The following is a 25,447-nucleotide window of genomic DNA, read 5'->3' as shown; positions in this document are numbered from 1 at the left end:
TTTAAATTACTACATATTACCAGTATTTATATATTCACACTACTTGTGTTTAAATTTCTGCACTCTATGTTTGTACATTGTCTTCGGCACCAGGGAAACTATGTAGTTCCTCTCTGTACATCTATGTTCGACATCTATATATTATATATAAAATACACATAGTATATACTGTATATATATATATATATATATATATAATGTAATATACAGTGCTGTGAAAAAGTTTTTGCCCCCTTCCTGGTTTATTATTTCTTTGCATATTTGTCACACTTAAATGTTTCAGATCATCAAACAAATTTTAATATTAGACAAAGATAACCCGAGTAAATACAAAATGCAGTTTTTAAATGATTTAATTTATTAAGGGAGAGAAGCTATCCAAACCTACCTGGCCCTACCTTCTACCTGGAAGAAGGAAGGGAGATCGATAGATAGATAGCATCTCTCATCTTATTACGTACACCTTGCTACAACTAATGCAGTCTAATGAAACAGCCTCTGTGTGTTCTCTGCAGTTTATTGAGAACTACATAAAGAACTGGATGAAGTGTGGTTCTGGAAGAGCCCTGAAGAATGTGAGAAACACAAGCCCATTAAACTTAATAACTCATCCTGGCTTCCAATACCTCAGATAGGAATGTGGTTTATAGCGTTAAAATGATACATTTCTAGCTATACAACCCCGATGTTCCTCATATACGACAACCTTCAGACATATAAACACCAGCAGCAGCTGTACAGTGCAGGGTTTCATCAATGTGCAATATCCTTTAAACCAATTTCTGAATGATCCCAAGTACAACTTGCAAAAAGATGTTTAAAGTGTTTCATTTTGAACGCTTGGATATTTATTTGATTTCCTTACATGAAGAATGAACTCGCCACACATTTCTAAACCCCTAAATCCCCAGGAAAGAGCAAAGGGCCCAGGGTCCACAGTAAAGTGAGCTAGTCATGTTACACCACATATCGCATCGCACACCTCAGTGCAGCAGCTTGTTAGAACCTGTGGAACCTGCAGCAGCACACGGTGGACAGATCTGTTCTTATGATGATGGGGTAACATGGCCAAGCATACTTCAACTAAGGTGCTGCTGAATGACCGACAGCACTTCCACTGACAAATGATACTGTATTACATCCAACTCTCATTGTAAAATGTAAAAGGCATTACAAGAACATGTCCATGAGACAGATTTCACCTCCACTGCACACATTACATACCAGATGTTCCTGTAAAAAGTAGTTTAACAGAAAAACTTTGCTCGAGGTCCACTTACTACTGTAGCTCACTAGCAGCGCCACAACGTACAAAGAGCATCGAAAGTCTAGCTAACCTCAAGTCACAAGTTGTCTTTTATCACACAAGCTAGGTTGAGTAAATAAGAGATCCATATATTTTGTGCATGTTTGATCTTATTTGCAATTTATTGTCTTGTTGGACAACATATGAATGTGCACAAGTTATGTTGTTCCCACACAGCTCTTTCTTACACACACTTATCTTGTTTACACATCATCCTGTTCACAAAATATATTTTATTGTTCACAAGTTCTTTTCTTGTGTGCACAAGATTTAAAGACTATTTTTGGGGACTTTAGGACTCCAGAAGTAAGTGGACTTTGACCTATACTGTTACACAAAGTTACATAGTTCAGATCAGAAGGAAACAACCTCTTGGAAATGCTAGCATGGTCATACCTAAATAAACATTTGACTAAATTCAAATCAATCACTCACCTAATGTATTGTAGCCTACCACTAGTAGTTCTGATCGGATACATGAGATCATGTTTACACTGCAGGAATGATCTTGAACACATCATGGACAACTAACAGCACACATCCTGCATGTGAAGTAATACACAGAATAAGAAGGCAGGGGGGCCAGACTGCTAAAGAAGACTATCGTAGGCTCCATCTTTAATTAACATCCGAGTGTCAAAGCAAAATCATCAATCCTCTGAGGAAACTGAACCACGGTGCACGGGAAACTGTAAACTGTGGAGCCTCTGGTTACTAATGCGCTTTTAGGTCTGAGATGCAATTGAATCACTGTTAATGATCATCTGGAGATAAAGTGTTCGGACTTCACCACAACATAATTATCTGGTATTCTCAAGATACAGCATAACACTAGTTTTTATGACTGCTAGAATAAGAAATTGCAATATAAAGATATCAAATGGAGGTCAGAATGGTAACATTGTGCATAGGCCCTCTTCCTTTCAAACATGAGTGGCATGATGAAGCCCACATGGACACACCATGAACACCAGACGCCTGTTCACTCAACATAATGGAGACACTGAAGTGCTGATGACCCCAGAACTACGTGTGATATCTCCAGGTAACATTACAATCAAAGCCACAATGTGAAGAATTTACTGACAACATTTACTGACAACATTGCATGCTGCCATGGATCAACCCAGGGACACGGCGATGGACATAGACCATGACGGTAAAAAGTGCTACAGGCCAATTGTTCTGACGGACAAACGAATCTGGCTCCAGACCTCGATGAGATGCTCACATCTCCCATCTGTTAAGAGACTCAAAAAGGTCTGCTGTTTTATCCCTAGAACAGAGCTTTGTGGGCAGAATTAAGAATAGGGATGTTATCTTCCTACATATGTAGCTAGCTACCTAGAATAAGAAAGGTCCATCTAACCATAAAGCACGGAATCTCTGGTGATGAACACAGAATTATCAGCATCTCTGAAGCATTACAGAGCTTTGTGCTTCTTTCAGCTCATTGTTTTGGTTTTACAGTCCAAAAAGCAGCAGGCAGCTTCTTACAGTGAAAAAGCTCTGATAACTGTGTGTACACTAGCGGCCCTACACCAAACAAACAGAGGTGTTCACCACATCAACTTCATACAGTGTTTCAGCTTGGTTCTGCCCACAAGTTCAAAAAGATGTCCAAACTGCACGTAACACCTCCTTCATTCCTCTGTTGGTTTCATTGGACCCGTTAGGGCGGGACATCTTACAAGCTCTATCATTTCTATTGGTCCATAGAGTTTGGTGACATGACATTTTCGGCATAGCTCCACCAAACATCCCCCTGACTGGAGGTCTACTCAGCCAGAGTAATGAAAACACGGGTGTGGGTGTGTAGGACCTTTCACTAAAAGGCGTGTACTGAAGCACAACAGAAAAATGCTTGTAATAACATTATGACATTTAACATTTTAAGAATGGTAAAGGAATAAGAAAATGAGCAGTAGTGTTATACATTGTTTTTTCTAAAGGAAACTAAAGAAAATTGAAACAGTAAAGTAAAGTGTCATCACAGAGTCTCTGTATAACTGACAACATAACACCAACAAAACCAACAAACCAGAAGAACCAACCTCAAGATACAGTATGTAACTATAAGGTAGACCATGTGACAGAGTGTGTGCAGAACAACTGAAGAAGGTAAAAGATGTTGTAGACAAACAGGTGTGGAGGGTAGAATGGAGGCAGCAGATCAGTCTGGAGTCCAGACCTGGGGAAGAAGACAACAGACACTCCTCACATTCACATACACACACTCACACTCACACACACTCAGTCCAGCTTCTCCTTGTGAACCAGTTTGGGGGCGTCCACAAAGTCTTGGCCATTGAAAAGGATGATAGTGGCTGTGATGGCACTAGCAGCCCCCCAGAACAGCACGTAGGCCAGGGTCTCTGTCCATGTCTCACCTACAAGACAAATTGCAGTCATTTTTTCTGGTTGTCAAAACCACAAGAAGCGGTCTCCTGAAGCTCTTCAGCTGAAGGTGCTTCAGCCGCGGCCGTCCATCTCATACACATCTGACCAGATTCACTTCTATTTGAATGAATACAGTCTACACAGGCAGAGTAACAGCTGCATTTCGTTAGTCCCATACACATGCAGCTGTGACGTCTATTTCTTTGGTTTTACACTGACCACTATAGCGGCTGTGTGTCGGGCTGACCGACTGTACTGTGCTGCTACTGTGCTTCTGTGTCGACACAGACGGAGGAGTGGAGCTGCTGCTGTGGCTACGTAGCCTGTGTAGACTCAGTGGAACAGTCATTGGTCACATTGCTAACATTAGATAACTTAAAATCTGACTATACAGAATGTAATGCCCGTGAAGATTGTGACACCAATGTTAAGTGACTTGACTTCCTAATGTTAGCTTTGAACAGATGTCGTATATAGCATAGCATATCTAAGTAGAACAGGAAAGGGGAACATTGACTGAGGTTCTGCAGAGTTCCAAGCTTGCTCAAATGTTATTGGAGCACATAGCGAAAGGGGGCGGGACTTAGGAAGGGTCCATTGACAGGTTTTCTTCTGTAATAGTCCTTGTGATATTCACTTGTGTTATTACTAGACAAAAGTCACTATTCTCAACTGTTACTTTCTTCTCTCGGTAGAATGAACTTAAGTTTGAACAGATGTCGTGTATAGCATAGCATATCTAAGTATAACTTAACAAAGTCAACAGGGAAGAAATAAATAGCCATTGATAACATTTCTATGAGCTGATAGCAACGCCACCAACAATGTTAAGACCTATTCATTCACAAATTACAATTTCCTGTAGCTTTAAAGAAGTTAGTAGAATAAGATTTCAGCCCTGATGGACTGAACCAACAGAGATGATAAAAGTGTACGCTGACAGGCAGAGAAGAACTTACCGGCCATGAGAAGACAGACGATGCACATAGAAAATGCCACCAGCATAATGATGGGCAGCTGCAAAAAGAGCAGAATTCAAAAGGTTAGACTAACAGTCACATGAACTGCTGCTGCTGATGAGAGGGACAATGCAGATATACTGACCGTGAGGAACTTCCAGTCCTTCTGCACACGAAGAGGAGTGGGTCCATCAGACTCATCGACAGCAAAGTTACCGAGAAACAGGTCAATGGAATCCTGAAAGCAACAAAACCACATGGACACCCTGACTGGACTCATCACACCATTCTAAATCAGATTTCTTTTCTTATTGGGGCTCATTTCATCAACAGCTTCATTGAAATGTGAAACATGACAGGTTAAAGTGGTAAAGCTTGCTATGTATAGATTGGAACTGATAGTGTGAGATGAACAGGAAATAGAAGCACTAAAGTAGTCTGTGGATTCTCGTCTATCTTTCAACGAGTCAATGCAACTTGAACATTTAACCACAATATTGTTGAAGAGATTCTGCTGTCGTGAAGGTGTGCAGATATCTTTTTGTCTTCACTGCCAAATTCAAGGCAGCTTTGTGTTAGTGTAGTCTACTGAATATTGGTAATTAAGTTTCCCACTTATTTCAATGATGATGAATCTACAACACATCCTGTCATAGACATCATACCTGTCTGAATCCATCAGAAAAGTTGTTTTTGTAGTAGCGGATCATTGAGTTCCAGCCGTCCATCAGCAGGCCCCACCTGGTCCTCTTCCCCATCCTGATGGAGACATCAGGTTATTAAACTAGTGCAGGGGGGCTCCAGAAAACAACACGTTGGTCAACTGATGTGTGGTATAGGATGTAACAGACTGTACCTTGTGAAGTCTGTTTTTAAGGCTCCAGTTCCTGCGTACTGAACAGCACATGCATTGGCATTGTCAGCCCATGCTGGTTAGAGCACACACAGAGAACAGTGAGGGCTCACTTCTACTCATCACACAACACATGCTTACAGTCGAGCATACAGAGGACATTACCGTTCTTGTAGATCTTTTCAAACTCGGCCTGCTCTTCAATCCGCTGACCTACATTCAGAACCCCAATCCTCTGTGCACACACAGGCACATTACATAGAAGAAGACTCAGGATGTTAAATTCAATAACCTGCATCTTTCCAAAATAACATGACATGAGTGAATACATGGGATTTACTCCTCGATTCTAAAAAGGCTGAGCGGTAGTGAGGTTCAAAATACCTGAAGCTGAGACTGAAGGGAGCGTCGGGCCAGCAGGCTCTGGATGACGTTGGTCCTGTCCAGGCAGTCCATGCAGTTACTGCGGAAGAGTCCTCTCTGTTGGGCCACCGTCTTCCCCTCTGGGTTCACCATGAAGTAACTACACACAGAGAAAAGTCTGAATATTCCTACACAGTACACAACAGATATTAGCCCCGAACAGATGCTGGTGAAGTTACCTGTATTGATCTTGTGTCTCAGCGACATCATCCACTAAGATCTGGAGACGGTCCCACCTCATGTGGCTGCACTCTTTGTGGAAGTCGAAGGCGACGTAACTGAGGAAAGAGGACACAATGTCATAGTGGCATAGTTAGATTAGGAGGAGATGTCTTCAGCATTCATTGTTACAGAAGTGGCAGAACTAGATATCGTCTTTACAGTTTCTAAGGAGAGATAGATGAAAAATGAAGGTGTCTACCAAACTAAACAAATGTAACTGTGTTACAGCCAGCTTTCTCCAGGAAGATGATTTCTCACACCTGGTTTCTGTGATCGGGCTGGGGGATTAGAGAAGCCTGGTTCCCCTAGCAGCAGCAACAACAGGTGTGCCCAGATGTTCCTATACCATCTAAATCTCAAGTTGGCACACCCAGCATAATTATAAAACATGCAACAGCAGCACAGCTTTCCATAAACAACCGCTGCTGGCTCAGCCGGCTACTTCATTACAGTCATTTAATATTCTAATAAAATAGTTTAGATCAACGGAGAACACCTAAAAAAAATAAGAATTCAGACATGTTAACTCTATGGCTGAGGAAAGCTCTATCAATATGCTTACACATGAGCTAATCTCTCTCAAAGCCAGAAAGCAGAGAAGTCAGTCTCAAACTGGTGATGTCATCTTGTAGAAAGTGTGCAGCTGCTCCATAGATGATGAAGGGGACACTTATTTGGTGGCGTTTTCTTTTTTAATACCCAAATCAGCTTTGTTCTATTGCAGTGTTGTCAGTTGTGAAACAGAAGATGGAGCCATAAACATTCCCCTGGTGCTCAGTGTCATCTAGAACATCTTTCCGGTTCCACACTTTAGACTGGATGACATCACAAATCTGAGCTTTAGTCTCTAGTTTATGGATTTGGTAGAGAGTGGTTCATGTTCACTACTATTCTTGGACTGTGTATGAATTGAGATAATGGTCATAGTTCACCTTTAACAACATTCCCTATTTTATGACCACTAGCCTGCACTTCAAAACAATGTGAGCATGTTGATAGAGAGTAAATATTAGCTAAACAATTGATGACAAAATACATAAATAATTGCACTGATTGCACAGACAGCGGATCTTCATTAGACGGGCTACTTCAGTAAGAATTACAAAGCACTGAAAGCAAAGGATTTTCTATATCAACACAGATGTTTATGGACTTAATGAATGAAGGACTGATACATTATCTTCATTTACATTAACATTCATTGTGGCATGACTTGATAAACATTACAGTGAAGGTGTCAATAAATCAATCAAAAAGTAGATAAGGTCTGATGATTCTTCATTACAAAGTTGTATCAGTTGGTATTAAATATGATTAGCCATTTACAGACTGTGTGGGCTAATTGTCTAATTCTCCTTTATAATAATTCACAATATGTTAACAATCAGCAGATAGATATCGTAGTAATTATTAAGATCAGTGTATACGTATGTGGCTTTAACAGACAAACTCTTTCTGTGGGGTCTACGTGGGAGCCAGGTGGATTTCTCCAGGAGAACAAAGATCTCACTAACATTTATATTGGAAACAGAGATAGACAATAGAGTTGGGTTGAGTGCCGGTTTGCCGGTCCAGTCCGGTGTATGAGCTTAAACAGGTTTGATTTTATACAACCCGACAGCCCCCACCTTTTTCATTACGACACAACCTACATCAGCAACCTGCGCTGATGCCGTCACACTGCTAAATCAAACTAGTATTCCTTTTGATTATAAGCAATATAACAACATGATTAACACAGTATTATGTAACAGAGCCACTACTGTCTGACAAGACATGTGCAATTTACTGCCAACATGAAGGAGATGACATTGAGAGGTGGGCGGGGAGAAACGTTTGTTTACTAGAAAGTACATTTTCTGACTGAATGGATGAGACATGGCAGAGCATCAAATCCTCCTCCTCTATTATGTTCTCTGTTACACTGACTAGCAGATGCTCATCATGAGCGATGAAGCTCAATTACTGAGTCAAGTCTGACACCTAGTGGTAACAATCGGTACTCCAGACCAGACCGCTGTTGGAACAGGCTTGACTGGCTTAATATCAAACTGGTTTGAAAACACTGACATGAATGTATGAAAAGAGGAAAGCTGCTCTTCCAGAAGAACGTCGCAGGTATGAAAGATGTATACACAGATGTACAGTAGCCAGGTCCAGTAACCTGGTTTCTCTGAGTAACCTGAATGATGTCATAAGGGACCATGTTCTCAGTGAAGTCATGGAGGGACACTTACTTGAGCATACCATTGTTCATGCCAGACACCATCTTGGCAAAGGCCTGCTCTAGTGGCTTCTCTGAGCCCTTCTGGTTTACCTGGAAAAACACACAAATTGGCCTCAGAAGAACTTGCTGATATTTCCTTTCAAAGAAAGAAGGGAAAGAGCTTGACTAAGGGTCCTCACCAGGTTCAGAATAGTTTGCTTCCCGTAGATGAGGAGCTGAGAGTCAAAATGCCTCTGGAAACCATCCATCTATACAACGTTTTCACATGGTTAGCATTTTCACACCTCACTATTAAAAAGCACACAGAAACAGGAAAACGCCTGCTCTTACGTGATTGGTGGTTTTGTTGATGACAGGTTTAGGTTTGTATTTGAGGTTGGGCCTCTGACTCCAGTAAAAGGGGATGGAGCCTCGTGTCTGGGGATGAAAAACAAAGGGAAATATGCATTCTCAAACTTGAATGCTTTAACTTTTGGACAAAATGTTGCACAGAAAAACTTAGAAAAGGCCAGGTACCAATGAGCCACATAGTCTTTAACAGGGCCGGCTGTCATACTTGCCTGTATAAATGAAGCCTTTGCTCCCTCATACAGAACTATCTGCTCAGTCTCCACAAAGTTGGCAGCATGGCCTTCAGAGTCGATGCCTGGAGGCAGCAGGACAGAGTGTCAGTGAGGCGGACAACATTAGCTTCTGTTGTACCTTCATATTGCAGTTCAACAAAGAGGCGGTGTCATGCAACAGGGGGTTTACCTCGAACGTAGTATCTGACGCCGGCCCGGAAGCAGCTTCTCCTGGATATGAGGATCCACTCAAAGATCTTTCCGTTTATACGACATGGCTTCATGACGATGACTGCACCAGGAGGGTCAAGGAAACGCTTTGCTCAGGAATTGATCTCATCTTATCTACCGTGTGTTGTAGATCAGATGAGGTGCCTCATGCTCCATTAGAAAACATCAGATATTAGATTTAGTAAAAAGGATACATCCATGGACCACAGGAAGTGCAAACTTATGAAGCTATGGGGAAACAGTGACAGTTATTGTTATGAAATAAGTAGGAAAACATGGAGTGAAAAACAAACGAGTGAGCAGTCTTACCTCTGGCTGTGCAGCCAGCTCTCTCAAGAGGTTCCCATTCCACACAAACCTCTGATCTGCCTGAAAACCACAAGAAACACCATGTCATTTATCAACACATTATTCATCCTCTTTATCATAATGACCATTATCATGATCAGCATTAGCTTACCAACAACTAAATAGAATCAAAAATGATGGATAAACAATGTACGTACTAGGGGTGGGGAAATGGATGCTTAGATGCAGGATCTTATATAGATTGTATTAATAATGGACAATGGAAGCACATTTATGTTTATTTAAATCATGGATGATTATAAACACGCTATGTTTTAAAAGTAGCAAGTAGTCCCACAGTGAGAAAAACAAATAATGTATAGAAATCAAACATTTTTGTTTTCTAATCGTAATAGCCCTCTGAATCAGAATCAAATGGGGGGGTGCCTGATAAAGACTATTATACGTCAATCATTTGAGCAGTAATTTAGGCAATCCTTTCGGCATTGTCACATATTTGTGTAAACAATGTACATAGAAAACTCCACTACATTATGATCTTGTACAAACCGTTTACAAACTACAAAGAACTATATTTTTGTTATTGTAAACAAATCAAAAGAAAAGACCAAAAACAACACTGTCAGTCCCTCACTTCTCTCTGACTTCCTGTCTGTAGCTCTCAGCCCCAAGCCCATTGGTTCCTACTGAACTCACAATGACACAGAGCTTCCAGTTTATTAGGTACACCTAGCTAAAACTTTTGCAGTCAAAAGGTACCATCACACATGTGTGAATGCAGGCCAGTGACCACTGGCTGTGGAGGTGAAGGTTTACCAGAGTTGAACTCCATGCGAATAATCAGATGTGAATGTGCTTCACCACCAGAAGTGTGAACAAATGTTTTTTCGCCCCCTTGCTCACATAGAATGGGAGGTGAATGTATATTTTGTGCATGTGTGCCCGTGCCTCAACACAACCATCCTGCAGTAACCCTTACCTTCATCAAGGGGAGAGTGCTTTGGTTGAAACTATTTTAGTGAGATGATTACACTGTGTGGTCATGTTGGAGAATGCAGTTTGTGTTGCTGTTGCACTGTACTGTATCACACAGGAGGTGTTTCTGTTATTTAGCTTACCCTCGTCAATATAAATGGGGTGGACAAAATAATAGAAACACCTGTCAGTATACAAATATGTAAATACAGTTGAATCAACATCTCTCGAATAGTTTCACTGTGGAATTTGACTGAATGAGTTTTATCCAGGTGTAAACTGACAACCGAGTATATACAGTATATAGTTAAAGGTAAAGGCTCAGTAATTCCCTGAAACAGCTGGTCTCTTTAGATCTCAGCAGACTTTACTCAAACAGGAGGAAATTGTGCATTTATTGGGGACTATTTTTAGTGGCGGATTAATCCACATTTGGTGCTCTAGTGAGTATTTGTATTGTGGATTGAGTCAGAATAAACTACAGTGTGTGTGTTCATGGTAATGAAGGAACAACAGCGAGCGAATTGATGAAATTTGAACAGAGTTCTATGGCTCATGCATATGGGATTTGCTCACAATAAGAAAACAACAGGATATCACCCATTGCCTGGCTCCTGATTTATCCCTCACAATCTTTTGAGATTTTTTTAGTCGCTCTGTAGAGTCAAATTTGATATGTGGGTCCCTGTATTGTTGATATGTCGTATACACGCATACAAACGTATACACGTATAAACGTATACACGCATACAAACTCAGATGTGATACAGAAAATCACTTCTGTTCCAGGGTCTATTTGGGCATTTCAGACCAGAAAGAAAATAGTGTGAAACTCTGCGAGGCAACTGATTGGATGTCTCACCCTCTCCAGCAGACTCATCTCTTGGAAGTCGGGGCTGGTGTTGGCCAGCCGCTGCAGAGTGTGCGTCAGGTCGTAGTCAGTGCAGAAGTAGAAGCCGTCTGTCATCAGCACATTGTTTATCATGGACAGGAAAGTCTTATTCTCCTGAGACTAGAGGCGGAAAGACAACAGACTTTTAGTACTCAGGAAACTCATGACGATGCACTTTGCAGAGAACTGCATACTCATGTTATACTGGTGCTGTGTGTTCGGGATGCACCGATCCGACCTTCTCTCTCCTGATTCCTTCACTCTAGTATGTGCCAATACTGATAGCAGCTCTCTCTTCCACCTACATTGAGATGAGAATACCTCCCTGCATGGACCATCTGCGCAGGTTAGTATTACTAACTAGTAAAACATTCAAGTTGAGAGTGGGACTGTTAAAGTAGTCAGGCTGGGCAGTGTATCGACTTTGTAAGGTATATCGATATATTTTCAAACGAGATGTAGGACGAGACAAAACCGTTTGTAAACCTCCCCCATTCTCCCTCTGTCTGCATGTAAACCTCCCCCACTCACCCTCTGTCTGCACGTAAACCTCCCCCACTCTCCCTGTGTCTGCACGTAAACCTCCCCCACTCTCCCTCTGTGTCTGCACGTAAACCTCCCCCACTCTCCCTCTGTGTCTGCACGTAACCCTCCCCCACTCTCCCTCTGTGTCTGCACGTAAACCTCCCCCACTCTCCCTCTGTCTGCACGTAAACCTCCCCCACTCTCCCTCTGTCTGCACGTAAACCTCCCCCACTCTCCCTCTGTCTGCACGTAAACCTCCCCCACTCTCCCTCTGTGTCTGCACGTAAACCTCCCCCACTCTCCCTCTGTGTCTGCACGTAAACCTCCCCCACTCTCCCTCTGTGTCTGCACGTAAACCTCCCCCACTCTCCCTCTGTGTCTGCACGTAACCCTCCCCCACTCTCCCTCTGTGTCTGCACGTAACCCTCCCCCACTCTCCCTCTGTGTCTGCACGTAAACCTCCCCCACTCTCCCTCTGTCTGCACGTAAACCTCCCCCACTCTCCCTCTGTCTGCACGTAAACCTCCCCCACTCTCCCTCTGTCTGCACGTAAACCTCCCCCACTCTCCCTCTGTGTCTGCACGTAAACCTCCCCCACTCTCCCTCTGTGTCTGCACGTAAACCTCCCCCACTCTCCCTCTGTGTCTGCACGTAACCCTCCCCCACTCTCCCTCTGTGTCTGCACGTAAACCTCCCCCACTCTCCCTGTGTCTGCACGTAAACCTCCCCCACTCTCCCTCTGTCTGCATGTAAACCTCCCACACTCTCCCTCTGTCTGCATGTAAACCTCCCCCACTCTCCCTCTGTCTGCATGTAAACCTCCCCCACTCTCCCTCTGTGTCTGCACGTAAACCTCCCCCACTCTCCCTCTGTGTCTGCACGTAAACCTCCCCCACTCTCCCTCTGTGTCTGCACGTAAACCTCCCCCACTCTCCCTCTGTCTGCATGTAAACCTCCCCCACTCTCCCTGTGTGTCTGCACGTAAACCTCCCCCACTCTCCCTCTGTGTCTGCACGTAAACCTCCCCCACTCTCCCTCTGTCTGCATGCAAACCTCCCCCACTCTCCCTCTGTGTCTGCACGTAAACCTCCCCCACTCTCCCTCTGTCTGCATGTAAACCTCCCACACTCTCCCTCTGTCTGCATGTAAACCTCCCCCACTCTCCCTCTGTCTGCACGTAAACCTCCCCCACTCTCCCTCTGTCTGCACGTAAACCTCCCCCACTCTCCCTGTGTCTGCACGTAAACCTCCCCCACTCTCCCTCTGTGTCTGCACGTAAACCTCCCCCACTCTCCCTCTGTCTGCATGCAAACCTCCCCCACTCTCCCTCTGTGTCTGCACGTAAACCTCCCCCACTCTCCCTCTGTGTCTGCATATAAACCTCCCCCACTCTCCCTCTGTCTGCATGTAAACCTCCCCCACTCTCTCTGTGTCTGCATGTAAACCTCCCCCACTCTCCCTCTGTCTGCATGCAAACCTCCCCCACTCTCCCTCTGTCTGCACGTAAACCTCCCCCACTCTCCCTCTGTCTGCACGTAAACCTCCCCCACTCTCCCTCTGTGTCTGCACGTAAACCTCCCCCACTCTCCCTCTGTCTGCATGTAAACCTCCCCCACTCTCTCTGTGTCTGCATGTAAACCTCCCCCACTCTCTCTGTGTCTGCATGTAAACCTCCCCCACTCTCCCTCTGTGTCTGCACGTAAACCTCCCCCACTCTCCCTCTGTGTCTGCACGTAAACCTCCCCCACTCTCCCTCTGTCTGCATGTAAACCTCCCCCACTCTCCCTCTGTGTCTGCATGTAAGCCTCCCCCACTCCCCCTCTGTGTCTGCATGTAAACCTCCCCCACTCTCCCTCTGTCTGCATGCAAACCTCCCCCACTCTCTGCACGTAAACCTCCCCCACTCTCCCTCTGTGTCTGCACGTAAACCTCCCCCACTCTCCCTCTGTCTGCACGTTAACCTCCCCCACTCTCCCTCTGTGACTGCACGTAAACCTCCCCCACTCTCCCTCTGTATGCACGTAAACCTCCCTCACTCTCCCTCTGTCTGCATGTAAACCTCCCCCACTCTCCCTCTGTCTGCATGTAAACCTCCCCCACTCTCCCTGTGTGTCTGCACGTAAACCTCCCCCACTCTCCCTCTGTGTCTGCACGTAAACCTCCCCCACTCTCCCTCTGTGTCTGCATATAAACCTCCCCCACTCTCCCTCTGTCTGCATGTAAACCTCCCCCACTCTCTCTGTGTCTGCATGTAAACCTCCCCCACTCTCCCTCTGTCTGCATGCAAACCTCCCCCACTCTCCCTCTGTCTGCATGCAAACCTCCCCCACTCTCTGCACGTAAACCTCCCCCACTCTCCCTCTGTGTCTGCACGTAAACCTCCCCCACTCTCCCTCTGTGTCTGCATATAAACCTCCCCCACTCTCCCTCTGTCTGCATGTAAACCTCCCCCACTCTCTCTGTGTCTGCATGTAAACCTCCCCCACTCTCCCTGTGTCTGCATGTAAACCTCCCCCACTCTCTCTGTGTCTGCATGTAAACCTCCCCCACTCTCCCTCTGTGTCTGCACGTAAACCTCCCCCACTCTCCCTCTGTGTCTGCACGTAAACCTCCCCCACTCTCCCTCTGTCTGCATGTAAACCTCCCCCACTCTCCCTCTGTGTCTGCATGTAAGCCTCCCCCACTCCCCCTGTGTCTGCATGTAAACCTCCCCCACTCTCCCTCTGTGTCTGCATGTAAGCCTCCCCCACTCCCCCTCTGTGTCTGCATGTAAACCTCCCCCACTCTCCCTCTGTGTCTGCACGTAAACCTCCCCCACTCTCCCTCTGTGTCTGCACGTAAACCTCCCCCACTCTCCCTCTGTCTGCATGTAAACCTCCCCCACTCTCCCTCTGTGTCTGCATGTAAGCCTCCCACACTCCCCCTCTGTGTCTGCATGTAAGCCTCCCCCACTCCCCCTCTGTGTCTGCATGCAAACCTCCCCCACTCTCTGCACGTAAACCTCTCCCACTCTCCCTCTGTATGCACGTAAACCTCCCCCACTCTCTCTCTGTCTGCATGTAAACCTCCCCCACTCTCCCTCTGTCTGCATGTAAACCTCCCCCACTCTCCCTGTGTCTGCATGTAAACCTCCCCCACTCTCCCTGTGTCTGCATGTAAACCTCCCCCACTCTCTCTGTGTCTGCATGTAAACCTCCCCCACTCTCTCTGTGTCTGCATGTAAACCTCCCCCACTCTCCCTGTGTCTGCATGTAAACCTCCCCCACTCTCCCTCTGTCTGCATGTAAACCTCCCCCACTCTCCCTGTGTCTGCATGTAAACCTCCCCCACTCTCTCTGTGTCTGCATGTAAACCTCCCCCACTCTCTCTGTGTCTGCATGTAAACCTCCCCCACTCTCCCTGTGTCTGCATGTAAACCTCCCCCACTCTCTCTGTGTCTGCATGTAAACCTCCCCCACTCTCCCTCTGTCTGCATGTAAACCTCCCCCACTCTCCCTGTGTCTGCATGTAAACCTCCCCCACTCTCTCTGTGTCTGCATGTAAACCTCCCCCACTCTCTCTGTGTCTGCATGTAAACCTCCCCCACTCTCCCTGTGTCTGCATGTAAACCTCCCCCACTCTCTCTGTGTCTGCATGTAAACCTCCCCCACTCTCCCTGTGTCTGCATGTAAACCTCCCCCACTCTCCCTCTGTCTGCATGTAAACCTCCCCCACTCTCCCTGTGTGACTGCATGTAAACCTCCCCCACTCTCCCTCTGTCTGCATGTAAACCTCCCCCACTCTCTCTGTGTCTGCATGTAAACCTCCCCCACTCTCCCTCTGTGTCTGCATGTAAACCTCCCCCACTCTCCCTGTGTGACTGCATGTAAACCTCCCCCACTCTCCCTCTGTCTGCATGTAAACCTCCCCCACTCTCTCTGTGTCTGCATGTAAACCTCCCCCACTCTCCCTTTGTGACTGCATGTAAACCTCTCCCACTGAGTGACTGACTGAGATATGACGTTACACTGTCGGCCATTGCTTTTTCAAAATAGGTCTGGCAATGTTCTGCTGGAAACATCGCCAGCCATCAATCAGCTGATCCACTTCCATCATAAAATGTATATTTCCCTGTGTCTGTGTATGTGATTCAAACATGGTCAGATCTTTGTGAGGTGATGTGCAGCATGTTTTAAGAGCAGCGTGTTGTGGAGAGACAGTCATGTTGTCAGCTGGTAGTAAGCATACAGTGCAGGTGTCAGTTAGTGTACCAATAAACACTGCAGCACCTCAAGACCAACATATGATGGGATCCAACATAAGTCTATACTGTTTAACAAGGTAACATGAATTACACAGTAACCCTTTAGATGAGTAATGCAGAACACCACATTGTTAAAAATAGCATGAATATATTGTATGTATTGAATTAAAACAGTCAGCTCAACCCTGTCATACGGTAGAATGATTTTTGGCCCGTATCACCCTGTTGGAGCCTGACCACTTCCAGGGCCCTGAGGGTGCTGTTAGAAGAAAAGGTGGTCGAATCGAAATGGTTTATATATATTTTCAGATCACACAAATGTAAGTCTTTGATGAGCACGAAGCAAGCCATTAACTACCTGCTTTTTATGAGGATCTCATTTAAATTTGGAAAGTTGATTTGGAAATATCTTTACATTTTTATTTATAATTAAATATAATACCGGTTAGCTTTAGCCTTTTAGCATGGCCTCATGTATGAAGCTGTCATGTGAATATTTAAGACATTCTTCATAATTTCTAGTTTTAAAACGAGTCGGCTAGAAAGATTAGAAAGTAAGTCAGAGAGTAAACTAGCTGGCTACAGCTGACAACATGTCTCTTTGATGTCAGTTCAGCTGACGAGGACAGTTGGCAACTAGAAATGAGAAAGGGCTTTTTGTTCCCTCCGTCTCAAATCAAGGACCCATTGTTTCGAAATAAATACGAATTTGAATAGTAAATCCATCATCATTATCACCGTCAATAGCTTGACAGGCGTAGCAACAGCAGCTGAGGGGCTTGGTGAAGGGTAGGTCTCTTTTTGACAGGTTATGCTGCTGCTCTTCAGTCTTCTGAAGAGGAAACAAACAGGTCTGACTGTCATGCATCTTTGCTGGGCTAATAGGATGTGTCTGCTAAGCCAGTTAGCACAGAGAGTGGAGACTGAAGTTACACCTCCACCTTCCACTGTTCACTCACTCCATCTGCTTTCCTACCCTCCTCTCACTAGATCAGTGCCATCCTGTTCTACCAGTCCTCATACTTGGACTAGTTTGTACTTGCTACTAAAACCTACAGTCCTTTAGTAGTCCTACAGTCCACACAGTGTTTTACCATAAAGCACAAAGTTTTCAGCCAAGGCTGCTCTATCGATTACAATACCAGGGAATAGAGGCAGCAGCAGATGAATAATGCACTGCCTGCTACACTGAAATTAGATAGCAGTGTGAAGAAAGATCCTGAAACATGAGGTCTCACTCATACAAGTTGGCAGAACAGAGTGTTTTTCAACGTGGATCAACAAATATGAACTAGTAATCTATCTGATCTTTAATAAAGATAATTCCCAAAGGATATTGAAAGATAATACACAACACATATTAATCGTTGTGGATGACTTAAAGAAATTAAATATATCTCTTGAAATGCAGTGAAAGCTTAAACCCTAAAAAGGTTTCATTTTATTATCTGCTTCATAAATGAAAGTGGATAATGAATTTAATTTGGAGTTGAGAGATTTTCTGTATTATACTTTTGTCTGTACTCCCATTACTGTTTTAAAGAGTTACAGGGCTCAGCAAGAAAAAAAAACATGTCTTGTTATGTATTTTAGTGCACCAATCATGATTTAACAACTTCTGAATCAAAATGTGATGAAAGTTGTGAGGTTGTTTTCTTTTCTCAATCAAATCTGATCAAACCACACCCACCCAGTCCAGATGAAGCAGATCAGACTGTTACACTCTTAGTAAATAACATTGTTGCTTATTCAGTCAGAAATATTTCATGCTGCTGAGAAATATTTAAGATTTGAAACCAAGCTTTCAGAAGTTTTTCAAGGAAAATACATGGCAACGTTTTGTGAAACCCATCTCACCCAGAGTCAGAAGAGTTTCATTTGATCGTGTCCAGTCCAGAGATTGGTCCTGGAAGCAGAGGAAACTGCGATCCAGGCCAGCTGGGACTAAGACAGCTTTGGAATCATTCAAATATATGTTGCGTTTCTCTTCTGACAGAGCTAGTACATTAAAAGTTATTTTTGAAATAAGAATACTTCAGGTTGTACTTAAGCAGTGCCTGCATGGAAACACCAGCACCAACATTTCTAAAGGGTGAATCTGCAGCTCAATGTATTGTGTAGACCGTTAGAAGCATTGTCTTTTGCAGATTTTGAGAGAATAGTCTTGCTGACCTGGATCTCTGAGAGATGCAGCACAGTCTTCTTGTAAGAGATCACGTCAAAGTCCACAGCCTTCCACACAGCGTGGCCCAGGAGGCTGCCCACATTCCTCTTCCTGGTGATGACTATCAGGTACATCCCTGTGTGGTGGAAGTGGGCAGTCAAAGCTGTTTTACCGCACAGGCTTCAAAGACATGTTTAACAAAGCACTGACCACACCACGGTACCTACCTGCTACCAGGCGGACGGTTCCCATGATGCCACATATAGGTCTGGTGACCGCTGAGGGGGGGACGTCTTTTTTACCTGGGAAAGCACCGCAACGGTTCACAAGTTACATGCTTTATCAAAGCGCTGCAAATTTCACTTTCTAATTTATCTTTATAAACTTCCTGGTAATGTGACTCAACTATTAAATGTCAGAAAGATTGATAAGACAAACAAATGTATAAACAACTTATATTTTTACCTCCATAGTGATTTAGTGGGTATATGTTTAACAAAAGTTCTAAATGTAACTACAAATATTTATTCATTTTCAGAATTTTAACCCTTTTGGTTAAATAATGCCACGGTTGTTTTTATGAAAAAAAAGGCAGAAAATTCATTTATTTTTCAGTCAGGGAAATGTCAATAACTAGCCTTTTTAGTCGGGCTTTAGTTGAGCGTTATCTATTTCAGATCCTACCTCTGGGGTTTTCTCACCTCATATTGATGATATTTGTGCTAGCGTTTACTCAGTTTGTTTGTTTGTTTTGGCTGTTATAAAGTCTGATTAATTAGCTACAGCATTGATTGACATTGCAGCACAATACAGCAGCAACAACACCAACATGAAAACCAGGAAAATAGCATGTATTAGCCCCAGAGGGCAAACATGAGAAACAGGCTCAGTCTGATGGAAAATAGTAACAACTACATTATTAAAGCCAGGGGTATATAATGACAGCCTGATATGAAATCATATAACATGATGTTATACTGTGATGGCAGTGGGATCAAATAATGTGGTTATAAACGGGTTTCAGTGGGAAATTTTTGTCCTTAAGGGTCTGAGTCTCTGTATTTTGGCTACACAGTGTATCATAGACTTATATGTATGTCATATGCATAAACACAGCCAAAATGATGGAAAAATTAAAAATCAAGAAATCAAAAATGTCCGTAGTGAAGCTCAAGAGTTGGGAGAGGTTTGAATATTAATTTGATAAATCTACCATCAAGCTTCATCAGTAAACTTCTTGACAGTACCATCATTCCATCCAATGGTTCTCATATGACACTCTCCTTTGTCCATTTATACAGATATTTACTGTATGTTGAAATACAGGAAAAAAACTCTTTGAGATTGTGTTAAACTTTTTTGTTCATCCAAGGACAAGGGCAGACTGCAGCGCATCATTCGCTCTGCTGAGAGAGTGATTGGCTACAATCTGCCGTCCCTCCAGGACTTGTTCGCTTCAAGGACCCTTAAGCGAGCAAGAAGGATTGTAGCCGACCCCTCTCACCCTGGACATGAACTGTTCGAGCCCCTTCCATCTGGCAGGAGGCTGCGGTCCATCAGGACCAAGACCTCACGCCACACGAACAGCTTCTTCCTTTCTGCAGTCGGGTTCATCACCAAAGCCCGGGACCCCCACTGACTCTGACTCTTACACCCCCAGGACAATTTCTTACCGGTCCCTGCCCTGCACATCCCTTCAAGGTTTCTTTATTTAAACACACTTGACATTACACTTCATCTTACTTGTTTATAGTACTGCTATCTGTTTGTTATGCACTTTATTTTATACTCTATTGTAAATTTTAATATGTTTCTATTTCTTGCACTGTGTTGATTGTTAAATGTTATGCACCACCCGCCACGACAAATTCCTTGTATGTGCAACATACCATGGCAATAAACGGTTCTGATTCTGATGAAGCTAGAACATGTACCCCTTACATGCTGTTGGGACTTCACCGTTCAAAGGTGGTGAGAGCTTTCAACCAGAGCTAAAAGCGTCTTTGTCAATGAACTGTCAGACTTTCTACCTTTGAGGGTCATCTCATTTGAGACCCTGTCGATTGCCAGCACAGCATCAGCCCCCTCATCGCAGGCCTCTATGAAGAACTTCTCTGGGGTTGTGTGCCTGGGAAAGAAGAAGGGAGTTGAATTAAAGTTGAGTTTTTCATCCAGGGATAAACAGCTTGAACACGTTTATTCAGGTTCACCAAGCCTCACAATGTGCTACAGAAAATTATTTGGGATTCTCTCTCTTAGTCAAGACAGGAATGTCTTAGAAATGTCTTACAGAAGAGGATACCATTGTGAATGCAGAATGTGGGTACAAGAAAATTATCTTATTGGGAACCAGCCATGTTTCCTCATAGTTATACATTTCCCCTTTTTATTTATCTGTTCCCAATTTAATTTGTCTTTATTAATTGAATCAATATACATTTCCACAGCAGTGATTCCATCAGTACAACAACAGAGTCATGTCATACTACTTATTTCTAACCTCTATAAACAGACAAGATTCTGGAATCGGAAGCATTCTGTTCCGTTTGTAGTCTGAGTAGTATTAACCGATCGCGTTCGTATTTGTATTCTAAAGAGACAGTGAGAGTGCACTGATGGAATACTTGCTGTGGAAATAAACAATATGTTTAGTTTATCATGCGAGACGTTAAGGTACAGGTAATTCCAGCTCTAAATGCTTTTTACCCAGCCTTTATTCATGAGCAGCCTTTGTATGTGTCCTTTGCTATTACAAGCACCTACACGTTTATCATAATATCCAAGAATTCTTTCCCGACTGCCCTTGTTTTAGGCCAGAGTTCCACCACTTAATACTGTCTTAAGTTGAAACATGTTTTTTTATATATTCATTATAAACAGGAAACAAAGAGAGAGAGGGGTATGACATGCAGCAATGGTCCCCCAGCAAGGAATTGGACTGAACCAAGTGGACACGTTTAATATGGAGGGCCAACACATCAACAAAGAAAATTAGATCCACGTGTCCAGATGTAGAGGAGCCCAAGTAATATTTATTCAAGAGCATTGATTACATTTAGTAATGCTCACCCTGTCCCCTCACTTAAATAGCCCTTGCTTGCACTTGGAATTGCTCTGTTTCAGTCAAACTGTTTGCACTCAGATATATTCTTGCTGGCACAGATTTCCTATGCTCCAGCTCCAGCTCTTCTCCTAACACTTGGGCTGCTTCTGTGTGCTCGTGAAACAACTGCTCTTGGATTTTTGTGTGCAATAACCCTGTCAGAACTCCCCAACCATCAGAATGCAAGGTGAAGTGTTGACCAACGAAACGATCCCTACCTCAAGGGTGCGTTCACTTTACTTCTTAGAGCGGCCCTGACCCCGACCTTTACTTCATTTGCTTTGGTTACGACTTTTGGAATAAAATGACAGTATACCAGCACCTGTACTTTTTTATTCTACTATAATAACTTCGCTGGCTACCATTACTTGACCCAACTTATTATTTTGTCATGCCCTGAATCAACCAGGTCAGATCATGCTCATTCACAGCTGCACAGAGAGCGAGCTGTTAGCTTTCTAATGCTAGCTAGAGCTGAGATGGTTACCAATGTGGTCTGCCTCTTCTTTTTAATACATCCATGTTAAACTGTCTACCTCACTTTATCTATGATGCAGTCTTGTAGTTCCCTGCCAAGCTTGAACTGAGCTCATGTTGAAAGTGACACATTTTCAGTCTCAGCTAACGCTAACTAGATGCACAGATAACGTTAGCTGTGTAGCCCTCCGCTATGTTTTTCTGCTGCGTTCATGAACCACATACACTGACTGATTCTCACTAGCATATGGGGAGGCTAGCCGTGACAGGAGGCCAGGCAGCTATTATAGAAAAAACAAACATGCAGACTGTCTCTGCTGACTCGATTATAAATATAAATATAATATATAATATAATATTATGCCCTGTCATTGAAAAAAAACAATGGGTCTTATTCAGATTTATTTAATTGAATTGTGATTGATGAACAACTTTTAATGTCTTCTGGGTGCAGTCTGGTGAGGCATATTATATGAACATACACCGCAGAAGGGAACATTTGGAATGTTTACAGTTCAGATTCATATATTCACACCATCACACGCATCGCCATCTTGGTTTCAAAACGAGGCTTGGGACACCAGAAAGATCTCGTTACGCTTTAGCCGGGTTCCCAAAATGTACAGCTACCATTTGGATAATTGTGTTTAACAGAATGTTATGGCTAGAACGTTAGCTAGCTAGCATTTGGGTAACATTAATCCTGGTTTTGGCCCTTTATTATAGACAGCTAGCAGCAAACAGTGACATCTTGATTGTTGTAACGTTTAATCAAAATGTTATCTTCTCTGTGTGGTGATCATTTCATTGAAAACTGCTTCACCAAGACCTTAACAGGAATCAGGAAGCTGAAGGGGGTTCATGGGCCGAGTTTGTGTGGTCCACTACCAAGCCTGGCCAGAGGAAAGTGATTACTTTATTCTGCCCACCAACCCTTTACTATTTAAAAAGGTAAAGAGCCATCCTACCATCTCCAACACCTTCTTCCTCTCACTTTCTTCTTCATTCAAGTCCTAAGTTGAAGGATCACACACTATCGGTGAAATAAGGACACTCCATCTGTCATTGTGTCCTCTGTCTGTGTCCATTTTACACAATATTACACTTTATCAAAATAACAATAATACGTTTTTTTCTTCAGATTTCATTAATTAAAACTACTAATAATTTGAGAAGTAATACATAACCAGTTTGCTACAATGGTTGTTTCTCACAGTAGTTTATTCTTGTCAGTAGTCTTGTATGTTAAATATGTTGGTCGGATGAGGGTTAACAAAAGTCATGTTTCTGATGCCGTTTTCCCATCGTGCAGCTGTTACCTGTAGACTGGATGCAACTGAAGCGGACCTAGCCTCCACATCAACCATGCAAGGTGCCACCTGCCCTTCAGGACGAACTAACCATTCACACATTCATTCACCGTAGCCTTCAGAAGCTACAGGACACATCGACATGTGCAGTTCAACAGTACTAACGACAGAAACCTGCTTCCATTACAAAGGAACGACCAGACCTAAGTCCTTGGTTGTCATAAGCCCTTACTCTAGTCACTAGTATACAGGGTCATCAACATCAGACAAAGAAATCACTGAGTTGTCTGAGATATACATATATTAGAGACTCCTTGGCTCTGATTGGTTGATTTCTTCAGGTGCAGTGGAATCTTGCCAATGCACTAAAAGGAGGCAGAGGAACCCGATGTTTTTTCACAGATTATCTCTGTCATATACTACGGTCACGATACAGTGATAGTTTTAGCAAATAAGACAAAAGGTCATTTTCAATAAATGTATCAACTGCAGCTTTAAATGGACCAGAGATCATTGCTACAACTTCAGTAACCAAGCTTAAGTCCCTAGAGCAGAAGAATGTGACGTGTAAAGCTGTAGTGACACAACCACACAAACACCCTATTGTTGGCCTTCCACACCTCACATGCCTGTGCTACACCAACAGCCAGTATAATACTGAGACACCAACTGTTTAGGGACCACGCTCAACGGTTTGTGTGCTTTACACCAACTTGCTTAAGTTGTCCATCACAGTGAATATCCTGATGTTTTTGTTGTGGTACTGCATCATGTAATCATAGTCACAAAGGGCCATTATTGTACTGGAGACCCTTTTTAAAGTGAGGTAAGAAAAGCAAACAGAGTCTGAGCCAAGATGAAGCTAAATGCTGAGGTCATGAGCCTATATTTAATCTTCACATCTTATATATTCATACGATTCAATTATGTTTTCTGTATGGTTGATCTCCGTGCAAAATGGTGTAAATACTGTTTCAAAGCATACTCCACAATACCAGGATGTGTCGGGTGGAATACACAACCCCTTTATTTGAACATATATTGGGGTTTAGAAATGAGCCTTACAAACTCACCATGTGTATCTGATGTGACTGTGACAGCAGGGATAGCATCAGTGGTACCATCCTATCAATGAACAGTGACGTTACCGCTGACACGGCACAGACGGTAGGACTGTAGCCATGTGTAACGTTACATAGACTATACGGTTTGAACAGGGTGCGTGTCTGGATAAGTACAGAGAGCTCTGTCAACTTTCAGAAAAGTTAGAATTTAGCTGGCGACAGCTAACGTTTAGCTTCACCAGATGTCAGTGTTCGCTCCACAGACAGCTGACTGAGGTCCGTGAGTCACGTGAGTGTATGAAGAACGTAACGTTACGTTTCAAAGCAATGTGTCAGAAAACAACAGTCCCATTGACACCCCTGAAAGGATATGTCGAACTATCCTGATTGTAGATTATTAACCCAAAACGTCAAACAAACATCTGCTGCTAGCTAGGTTAACCAACTAACTAACATTGTGCCACCGTGTTCGCACTAAACACACCCCTTCATTGGAGCGTTAGGCGATAGAAGACATGGTCAGCCGTATACGCCTCCTGCCAAGTGTTCATAAAGATGCTAACATGTTTCCTTCACAGTGAGTGTTGAGTGAAACTTGACTGGTTCCTGTTCTAACCTGACCAGCCGCTGTGTCATCCAACCTAGCGCTACTTGTGAACTCCAGCTTTCCCTCACTCGTGAGCTTTGCCTCTCGTTTGTTTTTTATCAGACTTAGAAAAGAACGATTTAAAAACGATTCACTGTATTATATGTACTTACAAATTATATCTCTGGTAGGCGGTCGCCATCTTCGCTCCGTCTACCTGACCTCAGTGTGACGACAGCAGCAGTGAGAGTGGCGTCTGAGTGTGTTGCCAGATACAAATTGTAAAACCCACAGAGGGCGTAGTGCTCAAACTGCTGCTTCCCGGCTAATCCAAGAGAACCTGGCATCCACAAGGCGAAACGATTGGTGGTACTTGTAGTTCAATCACTACAATAAGCTTGCCTTTGCTGTGCAATGATTAAAATATTGAAAAGTAGCCAAAGAATAGCTCCATCCTGCTTCAGAGTTGAGCTTGAGTACCCTGTCAAATAGGTCCTCCAGAAAAACCCACAAACCACAGCTCAAATAGTTCAAATTCCATGGGTTCATACAGCCAAGTTTACATTTTGGATGAATAGTCAAAGACAGATAGCGTTAGTTTTTGTTGCGGCTCAT

At 43.5% G+C, this 25,447-nt stretch overlaps 1 protein-coding gene across 1 annotated transcript; it reads right to left on the bottom strand.

Moving 5' to 3' along the window:
- Positions 1-1,398: 1,398 nt before the first annotated feature.
- Positions 1,399-25,124, bottom strand: sacm1la (SAC1 like phosphatidylinositide phosphatase a). The gene is made up of 20 exons (XM_076105635.1): positions 25,006-25,124; positions 20,323-20,420; positions 18,520-18,594; positions 18,301-18,428; positions 11,331-11,480; positions 9,494-9,553; positions 9,379-9,412; positions 9,144-9,245; positions 8,951-9,036; positions 8,721-8,807; positions 8,570-8,638; positions 8,401-8,480; positions 6,121-6,219; positions 5,903-6,041; positions 5,684-5,753; positions 5,522-5,594; positions 5,331-5,424; positions 4,811-4,903; positions 4,666-4,723; positions 1,399-3,696 (listed from the first exon to the last, which is right to left on the bottom strand). Exons 1-20 carry the CDS (start codon positions 25,032-25,034, stop codon positions 3,560-3,562), a joined length of 1,761 nt encoding a protein of 586 aa, XP_075961750.1. The 5' UTR covers positions 25,035-25,124; the 3' UTR covers positions 1,399-3,559.
- Between the last annotated feature and the right edge of the window lie 323 nt (positions 25,125-25,447).

The sequence above is a fragment of the Anarhichas minor genome, unplaced genomic scaffold (assembly GCF_050575085.1).
Source record: "Anarhichas minor isolate MPS153535 unplaced genomic scaffold, ASM5057508v1 ptg000033l, whole genome shotgun sequence".
In the NCBI taxonomy this organism is placed as follows: Eukaryota; Metazoa; Chordata; class Actinopteri; order Perciformes; family Anarhichadidae; genus Anarhichas; species Anarhichas minor.
This window is presented reverse-complemented; position numbering and strand designations above follow the sequence as displayed.